Below are 12,444 nucleotides of genomic sequence, written 5' to 3' on the forward strand. Positions count from 1 at the left end.
ATGCTTTGACCAGATCATTCAGCCTTCCTTCATTTATTTAAATGTTTTAACTATTTAATCTGGTAGACCATCTTGTATTGGCCTTATTGCAGCCATCAACACGTCACGTTCAGATGTTTGTTTGTTCTGCTTTTTTTTTTTTTCTTTAGCTTGTGTCACTTTGTGGCTGTATTTTTATCTCCCTGTTTTAATTTTGATGCTGTTTGCAGTCATTAAAATCTCCTTTTTGTTTTTTTATTTTTGCATCTAACATTTCCAGCTCTAAATGTTAACTAGAAAAGAGTAATAATTAGGCAGAGCCCCCTGAAACTCACTTAAAAGTATATGAAGAGAAGATTCCCCCTGGTGGAAAAAACAAAAACAACTAGGGAACAGTAAAATCTAATATCTACAGCCTTGAACAACAAATAAGAGTAAAAAAAAAATATCTAAACCACAGAGAGGAGTATACACTAGAGCAGGAGTGTCAAACTCCAGGCCTCGAGGGCCAATGTCCTGCAAGTTTTAAATATCACCCTGGGTCAGCACACCTGAAACAAATCATTAGTTCAGTACCAGGCTTCTGGAGAACTTCAAGACATATTGAGGAGGTATTTTAGCCATTTAAACCAGCTCTGATGGATCAAGGACACATCTAAAACCTGCAGGACACCGGCCCTCGATGCCTGGAGTTCGATACCTGTGCACTAAAGGTAGGTAGATCGATACCAACTCTAGTATCCCCTTAAGTTTAGTAGGTATATTTGCATTAAATAAATAAAGTTTTGGGAGATTTGGAAAGGCTAAAGTTCAGGTGTCATTAGTAGGATAACCGGAAAGGAAGAGCTGAAAGCTGTACTTAGGTTGTGATTCATGTGTGATCCTCTCCAATATTTCAATCACAGCTCACACCCTGTATTTTCACTTCCCGGCAGACTCGAGAGTATTTTGTCATACGCTCCGACAAACCCACACATGCGGTAAAAATGTGGGCAAAAGTGATTATTTTCTTTTCCTAGTCTAAGTGTGCTTGTTTTTGTTTTGTTTTTTTAGTTTGTTTGTTTTTTTACCGCCCCCCTTTTCCTTGAGCTGATGGTACGGTCCAAAATGCGAAGTCATATGACTCGCTGTTGTGTTATTTGGTTTTTTACATGATCGTTTACAAATACCGTACAAACAAACACCCCTCTTCCCCTGCGCTGGTCCACAATGCAGAGTCTTGTGAATTGACGTGTATTTATTAGCTTTTTGGTCGTTTTTTTACCAACCAAATGTTGTCAAAGTGGAAATGTGCGGAGGGCTGACCGAGGTGAAGCAGGCTGATGAAGAAGTTCAGAACATCTGTGATGCAGTGAGTAGAAAAGGGAGATTTTACACTCACAACTTTGTGCACACACGGGGCCTGTCATTCATATTGTTGTTGCTGTCATTGTTATTCAGATGAAACCTCTCGCAGAGCAGAAAACTGGGAGAAACTTCGAGGTTTTCACTGCAAAGAGCTACAAAACACAGCTCGTAGCTGGGACCAACTACTTCATTAAGGTAATGTTTGTGTAGCCCGGGTACATTTTATGGGGCTAAGTTTTATTTCTAGTTATATATATATATATATATATATATATATATATGTGTATCTGAATAGTTATCTTGTTCATTTTCCTATATTTGTATTATTCATAACTTAGTTATTGTTTAGGTGCTTTTATTGTGAAAGGGGCCGGAGAGGAAAAGAAACGAGGGAGAAGGCAGCAGCCACGAGAGATGGGAGGAGAGAAAAGCGTGCGCGAGATGCGGCTAGCGTCTGCAGAGACTTTTTCCCATGGACGATAAGGATAAATCATCCCACGTCGACGGCTGAGTAACAGAGCGTGACTGTGAGGTGGTGCAGCCCGGACTGGTTTGCACTGTTGCCTCGGAATCACCTAATTAGCGGCGTGCTAACTTGGCTAACCGGAGTTAGCCCTCAAGGCGGACTTCGCTAACGATCACCGGACCTGTACAGAGCGAGAGGCTACTAACTGCAGAGGCTGACCGATCAGGTTTGCTGCTGGCAAGGAGTAAGTGTGCAGCTGCATGGACTAGGGACGGACCTCTCGGCTTGCTGTGAGTTTGTGGAAAGAGACTAAGAGTTCCAGGTAGGAGCACCATTTTGTTTTCTTTTAGGACCGTTGGTTCCTACGCACACAAGCATCGATCCAGGCCTGCACCGAGGGGACTTGGGAAATTGGGGTGTGAGAGTGTGTGTGTGTGTGTGGGGCCCATTACGGTAACGAACTGTTTAACTGTTGTTATTGTTATATTTTATCATTGCAAGAGACTGTTTACTTTAATGATTTATTGGGTGTTTATCAAGTCATTCAGTAAACCTGCTTGGTTTAAACAGAAGATTGTGTGTCTGGTACTGTTTCTTATCTATAGTTCAGAGTAAGGTAAAAGTGTATCTGTGGGTTATATGTGTGTAAATCAGGGGAGCTTGCACTGAGGGCAACTAAGTAAGTTCAAGGTAACTAGAACTCAGGGCGTACCCGGCTATAGTGGAGTACACAGTCTGGGGCGCTACATTTGTAATGCAAGCAGGGAGCACAGTGGCAACACTACAAAGCTCTGAGGTCTTGCATATAATAAAATATCATCAATAAGAGCATTGATTGATAATGTGATCTGTTAGGTGAAAACTAAAGCAATGATCAGTGGGGGGTTTTTTCAGTTACTACCGCTACACTTATGTGAAGGTATGTGCAAACCTTTAACTGTTATTGATTTTCTAGCATCACAGCTGAGGCTTTCAATCATTGTTTCCACACAAATTTTGCTTTAATTTGTTTAAATTTTGAGACAAGTCCACAAAAGAAAATGAAAAATATGTGTGCCTCACACTCCTGGTGTTAAGGCACAAAACGAGCAGTATCGGTTTTTCCAGGTCATGTGAATGGTCGCTTGTAACACACAACTAGCACTAGGGCTTAAATAAAGAAGCATAAGCACATATTTACTTCATAAACTCTGTCAGCCATCAACAGAGCTCAACAAATGTTCTGTTTGTGAACACTACAACAATCAGGCACTTTGTATATGAAGATGTGGATTCTCCTTTTCCACATGTTTGCATGTCATTTGGTTAGTGTGGCTTACATTACCATAGGTGTGTTAAAATGATCAGGAGTACTTCTATGTGCACATTAAGCATCTCCTTTAATTTTCCTTGTACTTCCTTGCAGGTCTATGTGGGAGGAGACGATTATGTTCACCTCCGTGTTTACGAGAAACTCCCGTGTGATGGAGGAACGCTCGAGCTGACCGATCTGCAGCACCCCAAGAGTCAACATGACAGTATTGAGTACTTCTAATGGGAAAATGAACCAGCCAAAGCATCAGTGCCTACACCCTGTACTCTCATTGTAATCCATTAATAACTTGCCTCTTCATGAGGGGAAACCTTCCTTGTTTACATATAATAACCAACTGCAGATAATAGAAGACAAAGTGGACCAGTTAAATACGAGGTGGGTAAAAAAAATAAAGCAGATTATTTTTCTGCTGTGGTTTGAATAGTCCTTTCATGTTTTTTTGGAAGACCCATTTCTGGAAAGTTTTACAAAAATTAAAAACTCTACAATTAAAAACATTTGCAGACTTTGCATATTAATGCAGTTCAGGTCTGATTACTTATCAAAGAGGAGTGAAACGAGTGTGACTGTGTATGTGGGACCCATATGTGAACAGAGTGTATTTAAAGTGTAATTTATGTCGCATAGCTGTGTAAACTTGGTCAGTTTCGGATGATGTAACAGAATTAATCATGAAGGTCTGATAACCTGATTTAGAGTTCTTTAATATCATTTCAAGTATATTTCAGTATATTTCACTTGCTAAGGTATTTGTGACCAGATTTGAATTAAAAGATGTGCATCTAAACCAAGATTCCCACATTCTGATAGCATTGGCTTTGAGAATATGGGTTAGACCTCCTTCCTAGACCTCATATGGTTAAAACACTTTCTTAAGCTGTGTCCCAATTCATCCTTCGGAGGCCACATTTGAAGGCCGATTACGTCACAGCAACGCAACGAAGGCTGTCCCAATTCGAAGGTATCCTTCATTTCCCCAGATTTGAAGGGTGGGCCAGGTGTATTCTTCATGGCCCAACATATCCCAGGATTCATAGTGCGGGCCAACCAATTCAGTTTGTAACGATGGCATCAGCAAAGGAGACTGTGGAAATGGCGGCGGAGGACACCTACATTTTCAAATGTACGTTATTTTTGAAGATGAAAAAGTTAATGGAAGAAATCTTAAGGTGAATTTTGTGACACTCGTTAAACTTACATGACTGCAAATGCACAGTCTTGCTGTTTTTTAGCATAAGGGTCACTTTCAATATTGCTCTTTCTGGGTCACAAAATAAACTTTGAAGATATTTCCAGGCGAGAATGTAGCTGTGTGCACTTCAAATACCTGCTTTATTTATCAAGACATCACATATTTGCAAAAGTGCTCTCACTAGTCATGTTAAACATGATATATAAGTCACTTAAATAACCTGAAAAAGTTATTGTTTGGCTTTTGTCAGTGCTTTATTTGTTCCGGAGTAAATCGTTTTGCCTGACATTAAATGTTGTAGTTTCCACACAGCTGAATATGCTGTACAAACGTCAAACAGAAAAGTGAATTTACTCCAATGTCCTTTTAGGGACAACTCCGCCGAGACAACGAATACCTCTCCACCGGTTGGAGGTACAGCAACAGTATGCAGTTTTTAATCTGTTAGACATAAGGGAGAGTGATTTTTCGGTCTTGTGGTCCTAATTTACAAAATTTTGCTGTGGATGCTGTCCAGGGATTAACATGATTGACATGTTCTCTTATATTCTGTCTCTCAGGGAAATTCTTGAGAAGATGGGCCTGGTGGGGAAAATCCCCCCTTCGCAGGCCCCCCAAAAATGGGAAAATTAAAAAAACAAAGTGTGTACAATAGTATTGCAATATGTATTGTCAAGTAGAATGTATTGAAGGTATTAATGTAAATCTGTACTGTAGATGTTTTTGTCAACTGCCACTTTTGATGTCCTCTGCCGCTAGGATTGCAAGTATCCAACGTCAGGTGAGGGAGTGAGTGGGAAGAGCACTGCTGCTACATGGCCTTGGTTTGCCCTCATGGATGAGGTGTTAGGACAGAGGTCTTCTACCAGGCCTCTAGTCTACCCTAACCCTAGCCCTGGAGTGTCCTCCATCCAGGATGACACTCCAGGGCCCAGTTCAGCAGTGGGCAACCAAGTCCAAGCTCAGGAAGAGCAGGAGGACGATGGCCAGCTGGAGCCAAGAGCGGACAAAAGAAAGAAGGACAGGGATGATGTATTTTTTGAATTAATAAGAGAGGACATGAGACTACAACGGGAAATGGGGGAACGAAGAGCCGAGAGAATGGACAGGCTGTTAGGTGTCCTGGAAAAACTAGTTGAAAAGCAAAATGATTAGAGTTCTGTGAATAAAAGTCACTGTACATAGTTCTACTTTATTTATATTGTTTTGTTACAAATTATGTACTGCCTAAACAAAATGAATGAAGTTTGGAAAATAAAAACATTTGAAATATTCCAACTGTATTTGCGTGATTTTCTCAAACTATGTACAGCAATTTATTTGTACCTGACCTATTAAATTGTCCAAAGTGAGATAATAACAAAATTGAAAAGAAAACAGCACAGGATTATTGGTACTTGTCATTAAAGGATTAACCTGAGTGTCCCAGTATGCACAGGCACTTTTAACCAGGCCTGATATTTGGCTGAGCAGGAAGTCTTGGGCAGTGCTGCTGAATCTGCTGGACCAGGACCAAAGAGATGAAGGAGGTGCCGTAAGTGAGACCCTTGGTTTGGCTTTCCAGCTACTGAGTGGACCATCATACAGGGTGGTCTCCAGAAGGTGTTCAGGGATGCTTGTTTCCACTGTCCACTGCAATGTCACCAGCACCGAGGCAGATGTTATGCAGGACAGCACATGCTGTTATGACCTGAAACAGATGTTTGGTTCTGTAAATAATTATATATTATACATGCACATACACTAAAGTTCCCATTATGTCATTATGATTCTTCCAAAAACAATGACAATGTATTCTAATGACTTACATGTGGTACAAAGGTGTGGTACACCTCCAGCGCTTGGAGGAAGATGGCACAGAACCTCATCTTCATCATTCCAAAAGCACGCTCTATAATGGAGCATGCTTTTGGAATGATGAGAGTTGAAGCACTGGGCTCCCACAGATTGGACTGGCCTCTTTTAGGGAGTGATGAGGGGGAGTGGATGTTGGAGACATGGGTAATCTCCATCTGCAAGTATGAAATGCCCTGGAGGAGGGTAAATGGCCTGTCGGTACAGTGGGCTGTTGCGGAGCAACCTGGAGTCATGCACTGACCTCGGCCAGCCCACATATGCATCGATGAAGTGGCCCTGTTCCTGTAGCACTGACCATCAGGGCCGCTGGGAGGTTTGATGCGGACATGACAGCAGTCAATTGCACCAGCAGCTTTCAAAAAGGCTCTGTGTCTTGCCAGCCCTGTTAACCCATGAGACACGGCGTCTAGATCTTCAGGCAAATAGCCACCACCTCCTCTGTGACCCTGTGGACAATGCTGTGAACAGTGGAACGAGATATTACGAAAACTCTGGAAACAACTCTGTAGGATGCTCCACTAGCCAGCCAGAAAAGAAACACCTCAATTGTGGCACCCCAACCATGTCTCCAATCCTGGTTAAGTAGATTCAGCACCACTTTCAGAGACTTACTCAGAGACCTCCCTTTTTCACTGTACCCGAAGGTGAATGTACTTCTTAGTTCAAATCCCTCGTCTGTGATGAGTGATTTGTTGTAGCTCTTCAATTAGTACAAAGATGAGACAAGCAAGAATGTTGTCCGAATCCATTTCACCAGTCGGGAGAAATGGTAAGGGCGGGAACAGCCGCTGACGCAAATCTGAAGGCTAGACCGTCCCATTTCACAAGCCTCTCACTTCCGGCCTTCTCGGTCTTCAGAGGATGCAGCCCACGTGGACTGTGAAGGCCGAGCCCTCCGAAGGATGCAGACCCTGAATTGGGACACAGTTTTAGTGTGATTACAGTCTAAGTTTATAAATGTTAGATACATCCTGTGGTCATATGGACTATTTTTACGTATGTGATTGGTTGGGGAATTGAACTGACTCACAATTCACCACTTATGTGACTCACTTGAGAGATGCCATCAGAATAGCAAGGATAACCAGCTCAGTTTCAAAGAAACATGTAACAGCTCCTTTTGTCCATAGTGAAACAGATAATACATTTTAAATAAAAATACTTTAAAAAGAGCGGTAAAATGGTGAGACACCTATAGTCTGCTCTGTAACTCAGCAGTATTGAGTGGGAGTGTGTTTGGGATCATTGTTATACTGAAAAATAAAGCCATATGGTTGTTGTAATGGGATTTTCTCATCACCATGGAAATGATTCTGCGATCATCCACCACGGTTGTCTTCCGTGGACATCCAGGTCTTTTTTGCATTGCTGAGTTCACCAGTGCTTTGTTTCTTTCTCAGGATGTACCAAACTGTAGATTTTGCAACTCCTAACATTGTATCAATTTCTCGGATGAGTTTTTCCCGTTTCTGCAGCTTGAGGATGGCTTGTTTCACCTACATGGAGAGCTCCTTTGTCTGCATGTTGTCTGTTCACAGCAAAATCTTCCAAATGAAAGCACCATGCCTCAAATCAACTCCACGCCTTTTAGTGATTAATTGATAATGATATAATGAAGGACTTGCCCACACCTGCCCATGAAATAGCATTTGAGTCAATTGTCCAATTACTTTTAGTCCCTAGCACATGCTAAGTAGCTGAAACTCCTAAACCCTTCATCCAAATTGAATGTGGATACCATCAAATGAAAGCTGAGGGTCTACACATTGTGTCCATAATATAACTATACTTGAAATATGTTTCAGTAACCAGTTAAGAGAATTATTTGAACCAAAAACTTCAACGTTTGGATTCATCTCTCCATAAGAGCTGTGGCCACTGATATTCAGTGCAGTTCTTGTGTATCTTGTCAAATCTCAGCTTTCCTTAAAAATGGTAAAGAGTAGTTGGACCGACTGTGTCAGGGTTTTTTCTGGATAATTTTTTTTCATTTCTGAAGGACATGACTTTTAGATACAGTTAATCTGTTGTAGGTAGTTTTTTTGTTTTGTTGTTGTTGTTTGTTTTCTTTAAGTCTGCCACTTCATTTCTGTCCTTCACTTGTTGTTCAGTTTCCTAATCTTTTTAAGAACTGCAGATCATACCAAGTTATACCAGCTTTTTGGCTAACAGGTCATTGGAAATCACCTTCTGGTGCAAAAATACTATTTTATGTTTGTCAAATGGTACTTTTTTGTCATTTTTCATAGATTTAACAAAAGAAATGGGAACAATTTTTTTTAAAATTTCTGGAACAGGCTGCAAGTAACAAAGTACCTACAGATAAATTAACTGGTTCCTCTCTTGGGTTAGGTGGGTTTTTTATGCTCAAATGATTAATATGTCAGCGTTAATTGCCCTAACACACAAAACCATTCCTCTGAAACTGCTCAGGCACAAGGACTGGTCTGAAAATTTGTGTAAAAACAGCCAGACTTCAAAGAAAAAATTTAAAAGAAGGAAGTCCTAGAAGGAAGTCTGGCTCCTTGGAAGCAAAATATAAAGAAATGAGGATAGTCTGAGACTTTTGCACAGTACTGTACTTTTACGTGACGGTAAACCAGCATTGTCCAGCATGGGTGTAATTGGCTTCACATTAAAAAGCCTGAGCTGTGAACAGGAACACTTTCCCCTCACACACATCTCAGTCAATGCCAAACTGGGCCGGTTTGAACATTTTCTGTAACCAGACAGTGGTCATTCTTTCTCTCTCCCTGCTTTTCATTCTTGTTATCCTTGACTGAGACTGAGAGAACTTTTTCCACCCTGTGCCCATCCACCCCAATGAACCCACTGTGTTTGAAAACATTCAGCCCAGCAGAGGGGAGCAATGGGGGGAAGGCTCAGAAGAATATGACTTTGGCTACAGCAGTTTGTCATTTAAATGGCATACAGTATATTAACCTGTGTGCGTGTGTGTGTATGTGTGCATGTGTCAGATAGCTCAAAAATCACACCCTTAAACTATGTTCAATCCTATAGCCGCAACCCTCCATGATATTTTTCCTGCCCCAGCCTCTCAAATTCTTGTTATATGAAGTTGGAAACCAGACAATGACAATAATATTTTCCTGTTCAATAGTTTTCCTCTTTTCCAGGCACATAAAGTACCTTAACCTTTCCTCTCATCTATGCAGTATCCCACACATTCCTATAATAATATATCATCACACTACCTTCTTTACATCTAAATCACTCCCCCCAATATATGCCCTACTCCGCCAAATTAAATTTACTGTATTTGTAATATTTGCTCCAAGTATAGGTCGATATTTATTCTTGTTAAGGGAAGCACAGCTTACGCAATCAACCCCCTACAACACAATCAGATTTACTTTCTGAGTGAAAGTGAATCTGATTGTGTTAACAATTTATTCAAAAGACCGAATCTTTAGTTTGAAGAAATTGAGATGATCTATTAAATTCGTAGGTGAACGTGCAGGACAACGATTCTTCACTAAGCGATTGATTACATCATTGATATGTTCAGAGAAATGAGGGAGTGAGGGAGTATCCCTGTGAATGTGATAATGTCAGCAAGTGGCTCAAGTCATGCATCTGCAGAGATAAGGTCATACAGAAGACATCTGTTCCCCTCAGAGTAAACGTAATATAGACACACAAGTGCACAAATCATGTCATGTGCACATGTCAATTCTTTGACTTCCCTTATTCACAACCTTAAACTTTTAGTCTTTCTATATGAGAGTGGGAGTGGCTTAAACAACTTAAGTAAAACAGTATTTTCTTTGTTAAAAGCATTTCGCTCCAGTGTTCATCGAATTCAAGACGTCTGAATTGAGTCAAAAGCACAAGAACTTTGGAGTCATTTGTCTCGTTTGCTCATTTGTTCTGCAGTGTTTCGGTTTAGTGAATGGGACCATAGCCTTCTTGCTGAGATGCGTGCGAAGAAGGCAAACGAAGTAACTGCTGAGAAATAAAAACTGTTGTAAACATAACACACCACATCTCTTCTGAAGATGCTTTAAACAGTGACATAGACAAATCCACAAGTCATGGCTAAAGCATAAGGTATTCAACAATTTGAAGAAGATCAGATTAGGTGACACTAGTCATGTACAAAAGAGAAAAATGTGGTACATTTCAGGGAGTGCATGTGCTCGCATTGCATCTGTGCTTGTTAGTAATGTAAATGCCTGAGAGTTGCTGCACAGCTGTGCTCCTTTGAAAAAGAACATTTTAGATTCCTGGTGACCCTGAACTACTGTAAATAGCCTGGCTCAGTCAATTCTGATATTTATTTTTCTTCCATTATCGAGTGTTGAATCATGGGACGAAGGTTTCTCTGTGGATTAAAAGCATGAACCAGCCTGCCTCCTTTTTCAGCCACAGCTCAGGTTGAGAGGGTGCTGCCTGGTTAGCATTTATGGACAACCCTTGAAAGTCAAAGATATCCCCCGTGTTCACTTTTCCCGGCAGCCTCAGACTCGCCCTGCCTGGAACGCCGTGGTGCTTTTAAATGTTTTAAAGACACTCTGAGGGAGCCACAAGCTCACAGAGGAGATGCTTCACATGCAGCCTGCCTCACTGATAAGAAAGACAGTAAAAGTCAGCTGATTCACAGAAGTTGATATTCAAATTATTTTACTCAGACAAAGGGAGAAATGCTTAAAATATTTAGCAACTTATCTAATAGACCAGCATGTAGATCTGTTTAAAGACTTCAGTGTTAAACATAATCCAATATTTTATCCTCCTTATATATGCATGCTATATATTTGTTTGAGACATCTGGTGTTGTCATTGTGAAAATCAGGCTAACATGCAGTGGCTAATGTTATATAAATGCTTGCACTAACTGAATGTAACTAATTTATACCTCGTGGTAATGTCAGAAGGCTACTCAGTGACCACCCTAACATTTCATTGTTTCCCTTCTGTTTTATTTTGTTATTTAAAATTACTTTCAAGAATAATAATTTTGTTTTGCTGTCGAAATGATTATTGATGATTGTTTAATTTCTAGTAGAACACAGAGACAATATCACCACTCAATCAAGCAGCTAAGACATTAAGAAAAAACAAAAAAGCAAAGCAAAAAGAAGAATCCTTAAAATTTCAACATATATGCATAACCCTAAGTAATTAAAATTACAAAGTATAAAGTTACCTGAAAAAAGGTTTAAATATGAGTCTTTAGCTGCTTTTTAACAGACCATCGAGTCCACAGATCTAAAGCTCAGTGGGAGAGAGTTCCAGAGTGTGGTGAAAAAGAAAAGTGCTACTGAAAACTAAAGATCTAGAGTCTGTGGGCCCACTGTTGCAAAAGCAAGCAACCCCAAAATACGCTGCGCCAAAAACTGGTCCACCCCAAGGATGGGGTCCCCCGACACAAACAGAGTAACATAGTGTACGCTGTTAAGTGCCAGGAGGATTGCCAGGATTTATACATCGGGGAAACCAAACAACCTCTAGCGAAGCGGATGGCACAACACAGAAGAGCAACCTCATCAGGCCAGGACAGTTTATTTACACCTACAGGCCAGTGGACACTCTTTCAACGATGAGAATGTACACATCCTGGACAGGGAAGAGTGCTGGTTTGAGCGCGGAGTCAAGGAGGCCATTTACGTGAAAAGGAAAGACCATCTCTGAATCGAGGAGGGGCCTAAGGGTACATCTTTCGCCATCTTACAATGCTGTGATTGCAGCCATTCCCCAACTCTCTGTGAATGGTACTCATGGCCATTGATCAGTGTTCTTTGATCAGTGGGTTTTGGTCAGTGATTGTTGATCAATGGTCATGGGAATTTGCATAATTATGATTAAGGAACTGACCTCACAGCCCATTGTTCCTTCAGTGGGCTGGTTTCAGTCATTATGCAAATGTCCTGTTTATAAGGTTTGGGAAACCTGCAGTCAGCTGAGACTGAAGAAGTCACTTGGATGAGTGACGAAACGTTTCTCCCACAAAACGCTACGTCCAGATGAACAGATTCAACTTTTGGAGACAAGTGAGCAATGAATTACAATAATTCAGACATGATGAAATAAAGGCATGAATAACAGTAATTCTGAGCATGACACACTAAAGTGTGATTTGGAAATATTTCTTAAGTGATAAAAGCAAGAGAGCCCAGAGATTTAACATTAACACCCAAAGTAACAGCAGGAGGGGTTTAATGTTAGAGTTGCCCTGATTCCTGTACGCACCAGAACCGTTGTGGTATCTGTTCAATAACGAACCCAACACCCCACCTGTGCAATTACAAGACAAAGTAATTTTAA

At 40.8% G+C, this 12,444-nt stretch overlaps 1 protein-coding gene across 9 annotated transcripts; it reads left to right on the forward strand.

Annotated features, from left to right (window-relative positions):
* The first annotated feature begins 1,119 nt into the window (after positions 1 to 1,119).
* On the forward strand, positions 1,120 to 5,573 carry LOC120441868 (cystatin-B-like). Of its 9 annotated transcripts, none has more exons than XR_005614333.1 (5): positions 1,295 to 1,330; positions 1,420 to 1,521; positions 1,676 to 4,713; positions 4,860 to 4,941; positions 5,059 to 5,573. XR_005614333.1 is itself a non-coding variant. In XM_039617344.1 (3 exons), the coding sequence occupies exons 1-3, from the start codon at positions 1,268 to 1,270 to the stop codon at positions 3,324 to 3,326; spliced, it is 294 nt and encodes a 97-aa protein (XP_039473278.1). In that variant the 5' UTR covers positions 1,120 to 1,267; the 3' UTR covers positions 3,327 to 5,573. The 9 variants fall into 9 exon arrangements, 1 of the variants encoding a protein (XP_039473278.1); XR_005614332.1 differs by having other exon boundaries at positions 1,676 to 4,230; positions 4,670 to 4,713; positions 4,860 to 5,573; XR_005614329.1 differs by having other exon boundaries at positions 1,676 to 4,941.
* The last annotated feature ends 6,871 nt before the right edge of the window (positions 5,574 to 12,444 follow it).

The sequence above is a fragment of the Oreochromis aureus genome, linkage group 9 (genome assembly GCF_013358895.1).
Source record: "Oreochromis aureus strain Israel breed Guangdong linkage group 9, ZZ_aureus, whole genome shotgun sequence".
Classification (NCBI taxonomy): domain Eukaryota; kingdom Metazoa; phylum Chordata; class Actinopteri; order Cichliformes; family Cichlidae; genus Oreochromis; species Oreochromis aureus.

Coding starts and splice junctions, on each gene's coding strand:
- LOC120441868 (XM_039617344.1), top strand. CDS start 1,268: ATGTGCGGAGGGCTGACCGAGGTGAAGCAGGCTGATGAAGAAGTTCAG. Junction 1,331..1,419: donor TTCAGAACATCTGTGATGCA/GTGAGTAGAAAA, acceptor ATTGTTATTCAG/ATGAAACCTCTCGCAGAGCA. Junction 1,522..3,197: donor GGACCAACTACTTCATTAAG/GTAATGTTTGTG, acceptor ACTTCCTTGCAG/GTCTATGTGGGAGGAGACGA.